The 17,507-nt window shown below is 54.1% G+C and overlaps 1 protein-coding gene across 2 annotated transcripts in view; it reads left to right on the top strand.

Annotated features, from left to right (window-relative positions):
• GAS7 (growth arrest specific 7) overlaps positions 1-17,507 on the top strand; it is a 1,296,657-nt gene that overhangs the window by 1,260,587 nt on the left and 18,563 nt on the right. For both annotated transcript variants that reach the window (XM_086930551.1, XM_086930552.1), the window contains exon 13: positions 13,872-13,970. In XM_086930551.1, coding sequence (XP_086786677.1) covers positions 13,872-13,970 — 99 coding nt within the window. The remainder of the gene's footprint in view (positions 1-13,871; positions 13,971-17,507) is intronic.

The raw sequence follows: 17,507 nt of genomic DNA, 5'->3' as shown, positions 1-17,507 counted from the left end.
ATCTCCTTACCGACCAACACCTCCCTTGACCTCTGCAATCCCAACTTCGATGTGAAAGAAACCCAGGCCTCCTACCCTTACCCCTTTCTTCTAGGAAAAGCGCCCCCATCTATATTGCACACCTGCACCTGCTCCAGCGACACGATACCCCACCAACCTCCGATCCCTGGTGCACCAGCCTCCAAGAAAACCCCTCTGGAAAACAAATCCCCACCCCCCTTCCTTGCCTGACCCAGGAAAGACCCAGCATCTCCACCCAGGAAGCAGGACAATAAAACACCCCGGGAAGAGACCCACCAATCTATAAGACACCAGGGAGGGTGGGAGGGGAAAAAAACCACAAGACCAGGCCCCCTCCGGCTGCTGTGTCACTGCCACCTGAAATGGTGGTCAGTGACGCAAAATGGCCGGTAAAGTACCCCCCAGCCCAACCAGCCCAAGCCCCAGCCCAAAAAGAGCCCAACACACCCGCCACCAGCCCAAGGAGGCCAACTAGCTGTGTCCCCATGGACGCCCCCCCCTCCCTCCGCGCCCCAAATAGCCCAGGGGGTGGCAGGCCTCCCGTTGTTCAGCCGCCCCCCCCCCCCAAACCCCATTGGGGCCCACCAGGAGGGCGTGGGGGGGGGGAGAGACCGACCACAGACACAGTGTTAAGGTGTGACAAAGGAACGCTTTATTGGAAACAGGTGCATCCTAAATAACAAAACCTTGGCCTGTGCAGAATAAAACTAAACCTCGTTAAATAAGAAGTACCTAACCAACCCCCCCTCCCTTAAATGATTTCCCGCCATTCTCAGTATAATCACAACATAACCAGAACATCCCAACTGCAACATACCTCCTTACCAACCAAACACCTCCCTTGTCCTCTGCAATCCCAACTTTGATGTGAAACAAACCCAGGCCTCCTACCCTTACCCCCTTTCTTCTAGGAAAAGCGCCACTCGAAAGCCACCTAATGACTTTTGACCCCCCCCCCCCATAGGAACCTCCCCCCCTTGGATATTTGCGCACCCCCAAAGCTAGATCAAGTGCCTCCTACAACTTCACAATGTATAGCTCCATCCCATACCTAGACGATTGTACTCCGTCCTCTCTGAAAAATACACAGCCCCGTATCTCAGATCAGGGTGCTCCATGCGCCCTACCCCTTCCTTTGCACAAAAGTCCTTCATTTCCCTATTGATTTTCCTTCTTGCCCTATCAATAGCCCCTGGGCGCTCCACCCCCGCCAGACCCTCTGGGGAATGAATTCGGACCAAATCACATGACATTCTCGCCCACTGTTTCCTGATCTCCAATAAGTCCCGCTTCATTTGCTTCACCAGAGCAAGTCCCTTGCACAGCACCAGGTCGTTTTCCCCCAAGTGAACGATCACCACATCAGGACAACCCCCGCGGACCACATTATTCAACAATGGCATCAACTTGTGCCAACTCATTCCGCCTTTTCCCCTCCAATTACATCTAAACAATCTGTCATCCAGTTCCAAATTAAGGTTCCAATGTTTTTCCCATTTGGCCCTCTCTGCTCTTTTGACAAAGGAATGTTCCACAATGTAGATTTCCAACACCGCCGCAGCTGGCCCGGCCACAGCACCTGCAAAGATACACATGTAAGAGGGTGTAAAAACATCCATATCATTGCGCCTCGCCTACCCCTCGCAACCGCACATACGTCTTGTAACAATCAGACTTCCACAGTCCTAGATGCTTTATGTCTTCCTTCCCCCAGCCGTGCCGTGCTGCGTCTGTCGCCTCCCCTATTCTAAAGGAATGCGTCCATAGAGCCTTTGGGTCCTCACCCATCAACCGCAGGGCATGCCGCAGGACCCCCAACACCTGCCCCGCCGACACCCTGCCGTCCCCCCCTCTACCAAACACCTCCCCTCCTGACTTCCCCTGCTCAGCCACCAAACGCCAGCCCCACGCCGCAGGACACACACGACCAACCTCCCCGGCCCCATCACCACCCACGTCCGCACTCCACGCTGGTTCGTTTTGGAGCATCGCAAGTGTACCGCCACCTCATGCGCCTGCACCTCCACTTCCTCCCACAATACCCCTGACCCCCTTTTCAGACCTTCCAACTCAGAGACCCGAAACCCCCCAAAGAACAACCATGACATGAGCGTGGAGAACAACACCAACCACCAACTCCCTCCCTTCTCGAAAAACCGGCGGCAACGTCGCCAACAGGCGTCCCAGCATATCCTCTGATATAGGTCTCCGCTGAAACACCCTCGCGCCTCTTTCCCGTGCCCAGCCTTCCAACAGCCTCGCCCCCAACTCCCCCGCGGACGGAGGATACCCCCACCACAGCTTCCCCATGAATGCCACCGCCGACAACTTTCCCGCAACCGACACCCTTGACAAACTTCTATCCATCAAGGCCAACATGAACCGCACCACCTGCTCCTCCCGCCTCCACTTGTCCTCCTGCCTTACCGCACCAGACTGGTGAAACTCCTCCCAAGCCTGCACGTACACCTTCCAAGTGGACGCTGCCACAGACACCCTCACCAGCTGAACGACCCGGAGTCTCCCACCGACCACAGCTCCATTGGCAACGGCGTCTTGTTCTCCTCTGCGGCTAGCCCATGGAACCTCTGCCACTGTGAACGAGACAAAGCATCCGCAATGTCATTATCCACCCCAGGCACATGCCGGGCCTGAAAAAGGATGTCATGCTCGAGGCAGCGAAGTACGAAAACCCTCATCAACTTCAGCACCTGCGGGTCCCGAGCCGACTGCCTGTTGACCACCTGTACCACGGACATATTGTCCACCCGGAAGAGGACCCTCTTGTGCGCCAACTCCCGGGCCCACACCGAGACCGCCAGCACCAGCTGGAACAATTCCAGAAACACAATGCTGCGGCACCCTGCTTGCCAACACACCACACACCCGCCCAGTACAAACCGAAACCACCAACACCAGCCGCATCCCAAAACAACGTGACATCCCACTCCTAGTCTTCCGGTGGCGCCATGGGCACCCCATTGAACCGTCCCAGGAAAGTCAGCCACATCCGCAAATCCTCCTTCGTCCCCGCCGACAGCCGCACGTGATGATGTGGCAACGTCAGCCCAGACAGCGCCAAACCTAGGTGACGACAGAATGTACGCCCCACCCGCACCACTTGGCAGCAAAATTCAGGTACCCCAACAACACTTGCACGTCCCGCTTGTCAAACGTGCCAGCCACCAATGCCAACATCGGCGCCTTCTTGCCTTCTGGTAGGCGTGCTCCCATGGCAGCCAAGTCGAGCTCTATACCGAGAAAGGACATCACCAAATTGCGTCTTCTCTGGCGCCAGGGGAACTCCCAAGTAACCCATTAGGTCCTGAAAATCGTCCAGCTGATGCTGACAATCCGTCGAAACGGGCCGTCCCACCAGAAAGAAGTCATCCAGATAGTGTGTCATCGTCTCAGAGCCTGTGCGCCAGGAAAAAGCCCACTGCAGGAAGGAGCTGAAACACTCAAACAACGCGCAGGAGATAGAGTACCCCATCGGCAGCGCCTTGTCCACAAAAATGCCCCCATCGAATTGGATTCCCAACAACTGGTGATCCGCCGGGTGCACCGGGAGCAACCTGAAAGCCGACTTAATGTCGCCATCAGTGCCCCCAGCCCTGCCGCCGCCACGATCTTCCGCGCCACGTCCACCGACGAGTATGACACCGACGCGAGGTCTGCTGATATGAAATCATTCACCGACAACCCCTCCGGGCCACGACAAGTGCTGTATCAACCTGAACTGCCCCGTCTCCTTCTAGGGCACCACCCCGATCGGGGAGATAATCAGGTTTGGCAACGGAGGCTCCGCGAAGGGGCCCACCATGCGGCCCTCCCTCACTTCTTTGAACAATTTCTCTCGCACCACCCCCTCTGACTCCCCAGCAGTGCACCACTGGGTGTCGTTTTCCACACTTTGAGCATTCGTGCCGGAAACGGCACGATTGCCTGCCACACGCGCCCTTGTTGAAATCCCAACAAGCCCCCAATGTGTTCTGCCCTGCACGCTCCCCCTGCCCCACCCCCTATGAGTGGGGCTCGGCACGAGGGGCAGGCTTCTGGCCGTATAGCAGGTGTGCCCGAACTCCGCCCCCCCATCGTCTGCTGGTACAAGTCGTCTGCTGGTGCCCGAAACTCCTCATCATAATGTGACCAGGCGTAACCGCCGTACGTCACCTGCGCCCTCCGCACCACATCCATGTATTTTAACAAAGCAATGGCCCTGTCCGGGTACTTCTAGCAGTATATGCTAGCATACATGATAAATGCCGCCGACCAATTATCAATCATCAGCGGCACTTTGGGGCGACTGGCCAGCTCCTGCTCTTCCTCCTTGGACCCCTCATTAGACATTAGGTCCCTGTACAGGAGCTTCATCATGTCAGCGTACTCCCCTTTCCAAATGTTCTCCTTTGTCGCCAGTGAGAGGTGAGCCCCCAGTGGTTTTGTCACCCCCATATATGGTAGCTTCTGCACCAGCACCACACAGCTCTCCTTCCCCCTGGCGGCCCCCTGTCCGTTTTCCCACTTCCTGCCGCTGCACTGCCCCCACCGTCTGCCCCGGCGCTCGTTGACGTTACCCCCTCGGCTGGCACCGCCACATCCGTGCCCACCCCGCGTCTGTCACATATCGTCCTTTCACCAGCCGCACAAAGTCCTCCCCCCGTGCCTCCGTCCCCACCGACACCTGCTTCTTGCCCAAACCACTCCCTGCTCTGTTCCCAACCTTACCTGGTGTCAAGGCCGGCGTCTGCACTGGATCCCGACGCCTAACCAGTGGAGCTGAGGGGGCCGTCACTCTGGGCCCGTCCAGCCGCGGTCATACCTGCAACATACTTTCAACAGCATTATTGTCCCTCACCTCCCTAATCACCCCCTCCTCCTCAGACTCTCCATCCCCATCCACATGCAAAACCAGCTGCTCCTGGTCATCCCCCGAGACTACCACTTGACTCAACCCCGCCTTCTCCCTACACACCCTCATCAATGCACCCAAATCCACACTCACTCTCCGTCTATCCACAACACTTGACCCACAAGCTGTAGTGTTCATCTCTCCGCGCATTCCCCTACCCTCGGCGGCCGTCTCGACCCTTCGGGGTGGGGTAGGCATGGGCCCCTTTCCCGCCGTCTCTCGAGCTCTCTGGCTGAGACCCTCGGTGGAGCATGACCGCCCATACAAGACAGAGCCGGCCCATCCCCTCGGTGGACTGGAGCCGCAAGCTGCTCACCCAAGCTCCTCCCCAACTTCACCTGCCAAGGAAAAAACGTGGAGTCCAGCATGCCGGGAAAAAAACGCCCCCCCAGACCCCCAACGTCTCCCCCCTCTCCCCAACCCCTCAGCGGCCCCCCCAACTCGGGGCCCCCCCACGTCCCCCGGCCCCACCCCACGTCACCTTGAATCCCCTCCCTGACCCCTCCCCCGGCAGTCCCACCCCCCTTCCCCCTCAGCACCTCCCCCCAACGCTCCTCCTCCCACCCTTCCACCTCTCCTCCCCCGCACTTCCCCACCTCTGCTCCCCCTGCACCGCCATCAGGGACGGCGCCCTGCTGGGACCCACCATATCCCCCTCAGAAGACGATCCCCAGTCCAGCTCCAGGTCAGTCTCTGCACCCCTCGTCCCTGCCCCCCCTATCCCCCCTTCCCCCTCCCCCTCCAGGTCAGACTCCTCAATGAGCACTGGGGACTCACCCCCCCCGGCCCCCCTGGCTCTCCCCCTACAGGCTCCACTACCACCTGCTCACCATTCCCAGTTCCTAGCCTGTCTCCCCCACAGCCTTCATCCTGGGGCAGCCCCTCTTCCCCTGTCCTTCCTCACTGGGCCTCATTAGCACGTCTGCAGCCTCAACCCTCTCCTCCCTCCCCCCCGCCCCCAGCACCACCCGTAAACTCCAGGGCCTTGCGACCTCTCGCACCCCTCCTCCCTCCCGCCCTCCTCCTTATCGCTCCCGCTCCTCGCAGCCCGCGCCGACCGCACTCTCGAACACTCCCGCCCCTCCCACCTTCACCGCGAGCCCTCCGGGGCTCGCACGCTACCACAGCTGCCACGGCGCCATCTGCAGCGCGCCGCGGCTGCCTCACCTGGCCCTCAGGCCGCAACGCATCGAGCCGTCCCGCATCGCCCAGCAGCCTGAAAGCCTCCACAATCTGCGCATCCGAGAGCCTCGCCATGCCTGTCCCGTGACGCCGCAACCACTGATCCCCCCTGCTGTCACCAGACCTCTGAGCACACACACCAGCGACCCGTCTCCACTAGGCCTCAGACCCACACGACCAGAACAAAAAACCACAAGACCAGGCCTCTTCCGGCTGCTGTGTCACTGCCACCTGAAATGGTGGTCAGTGATGCAAAATGGCCGGTAAAGTACCCCCCAGCCCAACCAGCCCAAGCCCCCAGCCAAAAAGAGCCCAACGCACCCGCCACCAGCCCAAGGAGCCCAACTAGCTGCGTCCACACAGACGCCCCCTCCCTCCAGGCCCCAAATAACCCCGGGGGTGGCAGGCCTCCCGTTGGTGCCCCCCCCCCAAACCCCATTGCTCCCGCCTTAACATGTCAGTACTGTCACTGCAGTTGTGTTCAGCACTGTCAAATCTCGAGACCACTTCTTCAGCAGTAGCTCCCCCGTTAAGGCAGAATAGTGTCTCTCCACTGCTCTAGCAGCAGTGAAAACATGAAAACTAAAATTGTATTAACACAGGCCCCCCCCCCCACTTTAATGCCACAGCAGCCTCCACTTCATTTATCCATTCTGAACACGCTCAAGGGCAGAGACTGCTGATGAGTCGTAGCGTGCCTAGGAATTATGGCTGAGATACCCGCCACCCCCTCTCAACACAATCCCCAAGAATGGGAATACGGAAACAGTGCTGAACTTTTGGAAGGCGGGAGGGAGTTACCCTCCCGGCCGTATTTATTAAAATATGAAACAAAATTAAAACATTAAAATAACAGTTTCATATCATGTACAATTTCATTTCCACATTACGATGTTTTGGCTGACCTTAACACATTTCTAATACAAAGGTTCTCCTAGCCGATACTAACATCCTACAAATGCATTTTTCGAATTGAAATTGTACATCCTAACGTTAAGGGCCAACGGCAAGGTCGTAACCGGTGTCAGATCCCTAAACCAGAACTCCCCCCTCACTTGTGAGGGGCGGCCGCACAGAGGACTGCACCTCATGTGCACATACCAATTTCCCTTGTCTTGACGGGGGCCCCAATTAACTAGACGCCATCTTAATGGTCGTCCGAGGACTCGTGTGAGGTGTCTAGAAGGTAGCGTAGACCCCCCTCCCCACCCCACACAACTTACCACATCTGCCGTCGCAGATGTCCTGGCCCCGGGAAATTCCCAGGAGGGGCCCGTAGCCCCTCCTATCAAGGGAGGGGCCTTGACCGCCTTCCCTTTCCTTTCGGCGTCCCATCCTTAGAAGGGACCGCCTCCCCGTTGAGGGGCCAATGGCCACCTCCCCCCGGGCGCTCCCATCCGTAATGGGTGACGCCCCCCCCTAGGGATCTTCCAATTACTGCTCACCGATCATGACCTTACCGCCACAGGCCGGATAGTTGACCGGCTATCCGGACCCCCCACAAAAACTCCTACCTAAAGGTCATGCTGTAAACTCTTTAACCAGGCTACGAGGTCTCCTATGAGTAAAGAATTCCCCACCCGGGACAAATGGACCCCATCTTCTAGATACATATGGTCCCCCCTGATACATCCATGAGGAATCGAATGCAATGTACTTGTACGGAACAGTCTACCAAGCTTGTTATTTACTTTCTTCACAGAATGATTTACAGCAGCCACCGAAATAGCCCCCCGCCACACTTTCCGTGGAATCATATGGGACCATGCAATCGTGCACCCTGGAACCCTTCTCGCCAACCAACTTACTGTGGATAGTATCGCCTCGAGAAGTAGTCGTCTACCAGTGGTCACCAAATCATTGCCCTCAAGATGCACTATGATTATAGCTGGCGGTGACCTTGTCCGCCCTAACAAACCCTCCATAAAAGTTTGAAACTGGTCAATACAGAGCCCGCCCCTTCCGTAGAAGGTCACCCTGTACCCGTATTCCCCAGCCATGTGAATCATGTCACCTGCTTTGAATACGTCCGCGGCATGCCTCACGTATGAGTGGCCCACGACCCACACCACTTTTTCCTCAGCCGGTGATCTTTGACCGCTGGTTCCCAGGTGTCGGGTCGACTGCACAGTCCGCCCCGCCTCGTAAGCTTGCGAAACTGTAAACCAAACAAAAACAAGAAGCGTGAGTACATGATATCAGCTTCACAACATGTGCAACCGCACATACCTTTTGTAACAATTCGAGGACCAACGCCCCAACTGTTTCACTTTTTCCACACTCAGACCCCTGGCTGTAGCCTCTGTAGCAGCCCCTATCCGGAAGGAATGGGTCCCAAACTCGCCCGGGTTCAAGCCCGCGGCCGAAATTGCCATAGCAAGCACCCGCTGGAACTGAAACCTCGTCAGTGGGGTGGCATCAGCGTGTCTCAGCAAGGTCCCCCCCATGATGCCGCCCTCTGCGCCAAATACTCCTCAACGCATGCAACAGGGCACAAGGGAGATCCGGGAATCCGCTGGACTACTACACTGTTCCCGATCGCACCCTGATCGGTCTTGGACCTGGCAAACGAGACAATCAACGTCTCCCCCTTAACTTGAATGTGCTCTCGGCACAGTCCACCCCCCGTATCCTGCTTGTTCTTCGCCACCAGTTCGCTTACCCGCATAGCCCCATGGAATGCTAATGCAAAAGCGGCCCGGAATAACACTGTTTCTGAATGAGATGAACATGTCGCAGGGAGTACGGACAGTAACAGGGCCAACCTTTCCAGACCTATCGGGTGCCTTTCATCTACTCTGCGACCCTCAAGGCGTTGCCACCCACGCAGCGCTTTCTGTACTACAAAAGACGCTGTGGGGTGCTGGATACCATGAGCCCGTGCCATAAAGGAAATGGCGGCTACCGATTTGCCTGCCTGATGTAATGACAGCAAAAACTTTAAGACATACTCTTCTTGGCCCCAAAGCTCCCCCCTAGCAGAACCCAAAAAGGACCAATAGGAACGGAACGCCCCTTCATATGCCTTCCTTGTCCTGGGTGCTAAACTCTCTCCCACGAGGTTTTGTAGTTCGGGGCACCGAGAGACCAGAGAGCTTCGGGAAATGGTGCCGCCACCGGTTCCGCTGTGGGCAGAAAACCCCAGAAGGCCTGCATACAGAAACGAGAAAGCACATCAGCAGCCTGATTCAGCACCCCTGGCACATGTCTTGCCCTAAAGAGCACATTCAATTGCATACATAGTAAGACAATTTCCTTGAGCAACCTCAGAATCCATTTGCATCGTGCTGCCTGACTATTGATACACTCAACCACGGTCATGTTATCAGACCAGAACACCACAGAGTGATCCCGAAACCCCTCAGGCCATGTTTTCAAGGCCACCAGAATAGGGAACAGTTTGAGAAAAGCGATGTTACCTGTAAGCCCACTCTCGTGCCACCATGACGGCCATGTTTGAGCTGACCAGTGATTACCAAATATGGCGCCAAAGCCTATACTCCCCGCCGAATCTGTCCACAACCCCAACTCCTCGGAGGACACCGCCGGCTTGTTCCAGACAACCCGACCATTGAAATCCGCCAGGAATGCTAACCAAATGCGCATGTCCTGGCGAATCTCTGCCGAGAGCCTCGTGCGGTGGTGCCCCTCTTTAAGACCGACCATGGCTTGTGCAATCGAGCGGGAAAAAGGGCGGGCCATTGGCATCACTCTAAGGGCAAAATTCAATTGACCCACAGTCTGCTGCAATTGATGCAAATTTACCTTAGTCTCGCTAATACATGTTTCAAGCGAGGCCCTGAATTTCATTACCTTTTCTTTGGGCAACCGGAAGCAACCCTCTTCGGAATCGAGCTCTATTCCAAGAAACTCGAGCGAAGTAGATGGCCCCACAGTCTTACCTGGCGCTAATGGCACACCAAACTGACTCATCAGACCACAAAATTCATTTAAAGCCTGTGCACATTCTGGGTCCCCGGCTGCCCCCAGGAACAGAAAATCGTCAAGATAATGCATAACATGCTGAAACCCCGTCATTCTTGTGAATGCCCATTGCAGAAAACTACTGAATTTCTCAAAATATGCACAAGATATGGAGCATCCCATTGGCATACATTTATCCATGTAATAGCGTCCCTGAAACATGAAACCAAGGAGACGCTGATCGTCTGGGTGTACCGGGAGCAACCGGAATGCTGACTCGATGTCTGACTTGGCCATCAGCGCTCCGGGCCCCAGGCGATTCAACATGGCGACGGCATCATCGAAAGATGCGTACCGCACCGAACAAACTTCCGGGTCTATCGCATCGTTCACCGAAAGACCTCTCGGGGCTGACAAGTTATGTATCAATCTAAACTCACCCGGGTCCTTCTTGGGGACCACTCCCAAGGGTGAAAAAACAAAATTAGCGACTGGTGGCATGTCAAATGGTCCAGCAACCCGACCCCGGGTCACCTCCTTCCCAATCTTTGCTTGTACCACCGCCGTATTCTGCAGGACCGACAGTTGGTTCCTACACTGTGCTTTACCCTGAAAATTCCCCACCGGGATGCGGAAACCATACGAAAAACTGTCTCGCAACACCCCAGCGGAGACATGATCCGGGTATTCATTGAGCCAAGGAATCATTGCCATGGTATCAACCGGGGTAGGTAAAGGCGCCCCTCGGACTATTTCAGACCTGTTTGGCGCTTCCCCTACTTCCGTTATCACCCGTTTTGGCTCTGCACATGGTCTCGGGATGCGAGGACTGTCCACACCCCCCACATTCGTGCCTAAACTTGCATGACCCCTGGGGCCTTGTACACTTTCCCCTGTTAAAATTCCAGCAGACCCCTTTTTTACCTGTATTGCCATTCGACCTTGAATGGTGCTCGTTACTTGATCCCGCCCGAAAGGGCGCCCCTGATGAGTGGCGGGAAAACTCGCCCCCGTTCCCCCCCAACAATGGCGCCTTTGTCATGCCTGATTTCTCCATTTTTTGCCAGGAAATGGAGTCGTAACAATCCCACGTCAGAGATGTGTCGAACTCCTTGGCCTTACGAAAAATATTATCATAACAAAACCACTGATTGCCCTCATATGTCTGAGAAAACTCCTTAATACGTGTCTGGTACACGGGTAACTCGGCCAACAGTTCAGGCCTCCGTTCCCCCATAATTGCAGTGAATATCCCAAACGCTCTGCCCCAATTACCTATCGTTTCATCCACTCTGAAAGCGGCCATCTTGGCGCGCCAAACACTTGGGTGCAGAAATTCTTTTTGCATTTTCACATGCTCAATCTCGTAATGATCAGTTAATAAAGAAAACATGTTTATATATTTCTCAGCCCATATCCTTTCTTTGATTTCCATCGGAATATGCTGAGCCACTTTCTCCCTTCTCGAGGGTACTGACCCCTCCCCCGCAATCGGCAATAGCTGCTTACCTGAACCGGAAGCTGTGACCGTAGTCGCTGCCGAACTCATGCCCGCTGCGGGTTGTCCCACTGGAGCCTGCGGGGGAACAAAAGGACATGGTGCCTTTGCAGCCTCTCTTGATTGCCGCAACTGCTTCATTACTGCCCTGGCGTCATCTGCCATTGCCCCCTCACTCTCTTTCCCCAACCATGCTGCCAACTGTGCAGCCAACTCGGGAGGCATATCCTCCCCGTTCACTGGGGTAACTACAATGGGAATTCGTTGTCCCTCGTTCGGGACCGGGATCGGCGCCTCAGTCGGTGTATCAGGGAGCGCCGGCGGCGTCTCGGGAACCGGGGCCTCTCCCCCAGTTGCTCCCCTCTTGGCCCTTCTACCTCTCCCGTTAGGGACTACTCCCGGCAATGCTGGTCCGACGACTCGCTTAGGGCCCCCTACACCGTTCATTGCCGCCATCTGTTTCTTCATCTCGGCCATGTCCTTCACGAGCATGCGGAGCATCTGATCGGTACCGACCCGCTTTCCGACCTTCTTGCCCGGCATTGTCCAACTCTGATTCTCTGAAAGAACAAAGACAAAATTAAAACGCTCAAAATTGGCTCTTCGTTCCGTCTCGAGCTCACGTGCAGCGGGGAGGTGCAGCTTCAGAGCACAGGAACAAGAGGATGCTTCCTTGGCTTGTCGCTCCTTTTATCCTTCTTCGGGCGGGCGTAAACCCGCCTCCACCCGCCTCCGGGGGCGTGGCTGGCGGCTTCAGTGTCTAGGACAACCCACTCTTGGGCGGGAAAAAGCGCGCCCCGGCTACGCCGCTTTGGGCATACCAGCCGAGACTCGCCTCCCGCCCAAGATGGCTTCCCGGGGGGGTCGGGGCACTTCACCATACGTTCGTGGGGACCGAGTGGTCGCCCCTTTCCAGTTCTACCGCTGTCACAGAAGGTGTCTTTTTCTACTCCAATTGAGCTCATAGTAAACTCAACCAGTTTCACACAAATTATGCACGTTTGCAAACTGTTACTATTTTGCCTGTAACGTCGCAAATTACTAGATGTATATCAGTTCATATCGTCTTCTAATATGAAGAAAAATATGGATACATTATGAATTAATTAATTTAGTTCATGGAATTGTCTGTTACGTGACAAATCATGCATCACTTCTCTCAAGAGAACAGAAATAGGGACTTTTTCAAAACTCCCATTTTACACACCTTCAAATTTATTTAATGACGTCACCTAAAATACCTTAACTGAATGTTTTAAAAATTAACATTTAATTTGTTGCCCAGTTACTTTTCTGATTTCAGATTTCAAAAGTTACATTTCGCTTAAATCATACTATAACGTGGAAATAGCATTTAGAAAGTGAAAAGGGCAGATTTACCTTCGTTAAACATTGGATTATTTATTTTTGTGTGGGGAAAAGGTACTAAATGGCTAATTTACAAATAAAATATTAAGTTACTAGTCATTGCTTTGCGCATACGACTTATACAGTTACTGGTTTCTTGGTTTCTGGAATTAATAAAATCCCCTGGTGTTTCGATAGAATCTATGAAAATCTCTTATTCCCTTAAACACATCTACCTTCATGCTATCAGTTTCTCCCCTGTCGGATAATCCGCCAGTTTATGGCTAGGTTTAAAATGTACCTATTTGCTTCCCGGCCTAGATCATATTTTGCCAAGTGGTGAAATCCTTTATCCCACATTCCTAGAAAATATTAGTGTATTTGATTTTTTTAATACCCATTTTGAACACCCGTTCTTAACATCAAATGTAGTTGTGCATTCCTTGTGTAAAAATACCATTGGGAAAGTGTGTAAATTGGATCAGTCAACACATTTTCGCGGTCATATCTTCCCAGTTGGCCTCTAGCTCGTCACTGAGAGTACCCAGGTGACTGCCCATCACCTTACATTTGTAACTGCAAAGGTCTGCCATAGTTTCATATTTTCAGAAATCCTCATTTGCGTTTAGTAGTGAAAAGCTCTTCAATTACCGATTTTGTGAATGATGATATGCCTGGTCCCCAGAAAAGCCCATGTTGTGTCCACCTAAATTGATCTTAAGTGGGATAATTGGGGCCATGAGAATGCAGAGATATTAGTACAAAATGCAAGTTGCAAAGAAATGGATTAGCACCAATGCAGAGATCTATGTGCTCGAAACTGAATGCACTCATTTCTGCAGAGTTCACACTTATTTTTCACTTTGTAATTACACATTGTTCATTTACTCGTTTTCATCGGGCAGCAGCTGATGGTTTTGAGAGGCTGGAGTTTCTGTACAGCCTAGTGAAAATAAATTAACCGCATTATCTACATTTTGTCTTTAGGAACTTGAGAGACTGGAAGTGGAGCGCGTGGAGATGATTCGACAGCACCTTTGCCAGTACACACAACTGCGCCATGAGACGGACATGTTCAACCAAAGTGTGAGTCATTCTTATCTCATCTTTTTCTTCTGGACTGTACACTACAGGGCTAAACATCTGAAAAATGCATCATATAAACCATTATAGAATGTTGAATATAAAAAAAAATGAGCTCAACGAGGGTTGGCTATTTTTCATTTAATTATTGAGCAAAGTTTAAGAATTATTCAACGTCCTTAAAACCCTATATTGCTAGCCAATAAGTTTTCAATGTACTTCGAGCGCCGAAAAAACATTACGATTAGTTTCGTGAGTTCAGACATTATGGCGAAACGTCTTCAAGGTAAACTGGTGAAATATTTTATCCTATTTCTAACAATAAATCTACTGATCATTTTAAAGTAGCCCAGCAGTCCAAGTCCCAGCCATTCTGGACCCAGAGGAAAACCGGAAGACTATTAGAAAAGACAAGACACAAGCAGAGGGGTCTAGAGGAAAAAAGGAAGAAAATATCAATTAAATATCTTAAAGTAGTGGTCGGTTTTAAATAACATTGACTTTTCATGGACTTTCCCTCTTAAGTTTTATGTATATTGAATGATTATTAGAGGTTACACCGTTATTTTCAACAAAAAATGATAAACTTAATAACCTCTATTAGTTTTTATCACATATTCTTCTGCTGTGCTAAGGTCGGGTCACTGTCTATTTGAGTTACATTTCATGCCTGTCTTTTTTCAATCAATCAATCATAACACTTGTATAGCGCGCTACTCACCCGGAAGGGTCTGAAGGCGATTGGGGAAGGGGGCCGCTACTGCTCGAACAGCCAGGTCTTGAGTTGTCTCTTAAAGGCGAGGTGGTCCTGGGTCAGCCGAAGGTGGATGGGGAGGGAGTTCCATGTCTTGGCCGCCAGGTAGGGGAAGGATCTGCCTCCGGCGGTGGCTCTTCGGATGCGTGGTACGGCGGCGAGGGCGAGGCTAGCGGACCGTAGCTGGCGGGTGGGCGAGTGGAAGGTCAGGCGGTCGTTGAGGTACTTGGGGCCCAGGTGGCTGGAGATGTGGCTGCGTCGAGGGATGTCCAGGATGAGTCGGGCGGAGGCGTTCTGGATGCGTTGTAGTCTTTTCTGTAGCTTGGCTGTGGTTCCGGTGTAGAGGGTGTTTCCCTAGTCCACCTGGCTGGTGACGAGGGCCTGGGTGACCGTCTTCCTGGTTTCGATCGGGATCCATCGGAAGATCTTGCGGAGCATGCGGAGTGTGTGAAAGCATGAAGAGGAGACGGCGTTGACTTGTCTGGTCATCGAGAGGGAGGAGTCCAGGATGAAGCCCAGCTTGCGTGCGTGGTCTGTCGGCTTGGGTGCGGTGCCCAGGGCTGGGGGCCACCAGGAGTCGTCTCAGGCGGAGGGTGATGGTCCAAGGATGAGGACTTCCGTCTTGTCTGAGTTCAGTTTCAAGCGGCTGTTCTTCATCCACTCGGCGACGTCTTTCATTCCTTCATGGAGGCTGGTTCTGGTGGTGTCGGGGTCTCTGGTGAGGGAGAGGATCAGCTGGGTGTCGTCGGCGTAGGAGATGATGTTGAGGTTGTGTTGGCATGCGATGGCTGCGAGAGGTTTCATGTAGACGTTGAAGAGGGTGGGGCTGAGTGATGATCCTTTCGGGAATGCTGCAGATGACTTCGGTGGACTTGGAACGAAATGGGGGGAGGTGGTCTCTCTGTGTTCTTCCAGCGAGGAATGAGGTGATCCACTTCAATGCCTTCTCTTGGATGCCGGTGTTGCTGAGGCGTTGGACTAGGGTGCAGTGGCAGACAGTGTTGAACGCGGCAGAGAGGTCCAGGAGGATGAGTGCCGCTGTTTCCCCGTTGTCGAGAAGGGCTCGGATGCCGTCGGTGGCTGCGATGAGGGCGGTCTCGGTGCTGTGGTTGGCTCTGAAACCGGACTGCGAGGGGTCGAGGGATCCATTTGTCTCGAGGAAGGCGGCAAGCTGTCTGTTGGCGATCTTCTCGATGACTTTGGCAGGAAAAGGGAGGAGCGAGATGGGGCGGAAGTTTTTGAGGTCGGTGGGGTCCGCTGTTGGTTTCTTCAGTAGGGCGCTGAGCTTGGCATGCTTCCAGCTCTCCGGGAATGTGGCGCTGTTGAAGGAGGTGTTGATGACATCTCGGAGTTGGGGTGCGATGGTGGAGTCGGCCTTGTTGAAGATGTGGTGGGGGCAGGGGGCAGTCGGAGATCAGGAGTGGATGGTGTTCATCATGCGGGCTGTGTCTTCGGTGGTCACTGCGGTCCAGGTGCGGAGGGTGGCGGTGGGGTGCGTTGGTTCGATGGTTGGGTGCGAGGATGGTGCGCCGAAGCTGTTGTGGATGAAGGCAATCTTGCGGTGGAAGAACGAGGCGAGAGAGTTGCAGAGATCTTGTGAAGGGGTGATGTCGTTGTTGCCGGTGCTGGGGTTGGAGAACTCCTTGACGATGCTGAAGAGTTCCTTGCTGTCGTAGGCGTTGTTGTCCAGTCGATCCTTCAGTGATTTCTTCTTGGTGGTGCGGATGAGCTGGTGGTGCTTGTGGGTCGCGTGTTTGAGGGCGGTCATGTTGTCAGTGGTCCGGTCGAGGAGCCAAGCTTTCTCGAGGGTGCGGCAGGTCTTCTTGGAGTCCTTGAGTTCGTCGGTGAACCAGGGGACCTTCTTGCTTCTGGGTTTGCTGGGAGGGTTCTTCAGTGGTGCGAGGTCGTCGGCACAGGTGGTCAGCCACTGCGTGAAGTTGCGGGCTGCTTCATTGGGGTCCGGTGTGCTGGCAGGTGGGTTCTGGCTGAGGGAGGTGGTGAGCTGGTCGGCGGTGATCTTGCTCCAGCTTCTGTGAGGAACCTGTTGCGGGTGGTGGTGGGTAGTGCTTTTTCTGAAGCTTAAGTGGACGCAGCTGTGGTCGGTCCAGTGAAGTCCGGTGGAGTGGCTGAAGGCGATGTGCTTGCTGGATGAGAAGACGGGGTCAAGCGTGTGGCCGGCATAGTCGGTTGGGGTGTTGACCAGTTGCTTGAGTCAGAGGTTGGCGAGGTTGTCCAGCAGGGTGACGGTGTTGCGGTCCTTGTTGTTCTCCAGGTGGAAGTTGAGGTCCCCTAGGAGGATGTAGTCGGCGGAGGGGAGGGCGTGTGGGCTGATGAAGTCCGTGATGTCTTCGCTGAATTGTGTGCGTGGTCCCAGGGGTCTGTAGATGAGGGTGCCTCTGAGGTTCGTCTTTGGGTCGGTGTGAATCTGGAAGTGGAGGTGTTCGGCGGCAGTGTAGGTGTCATCGGCGTCGGTCGTGATGCGGGTGGTGTTCTTGTGGACGATGGCGATGCCTCCCCCAGTCTGGTTGACATGGTCCCTCCTGATGATCTTGTATCCATCCGGGATGGCGATGGCGGGGGCTGAGGAGGCGTTCATCCATGTTTCAGTGAGGAACGCGATGTCTGGTGATGTTGTGTCGAGCAGGTTCCAGAGTTCGACGGCGTGTCTGTGGACGGAGCGGGTGTTGAGCAGGATGCACTTGAGGTCGCTGTTGGGTTTTGGCTTGGCGGGCGCGGTGCATGTTCGGAGGCAGGTGAACTTGCAGGTTGTGCAGGTGAAGGGTCCG

Source organism: Lissotriton vulgaris, chromosome 7 (genome assembly GCF_964263255.1).
Source record: "Lissotriton vulgaris chromosome 7, aLisVul1.2, whole genome shotgun sequence".
NCBI lineage: Eukaryota > Metazoa > Chordata > Amphibia > Caudata > Salamandridae > Lissotriton > Lissotriton vulgaris.
The sequence above is the reverse complement of the archived record's forward strand: the minus strand, read 5'-3'. Positions and strand labels throughout refer to the sequence as shown.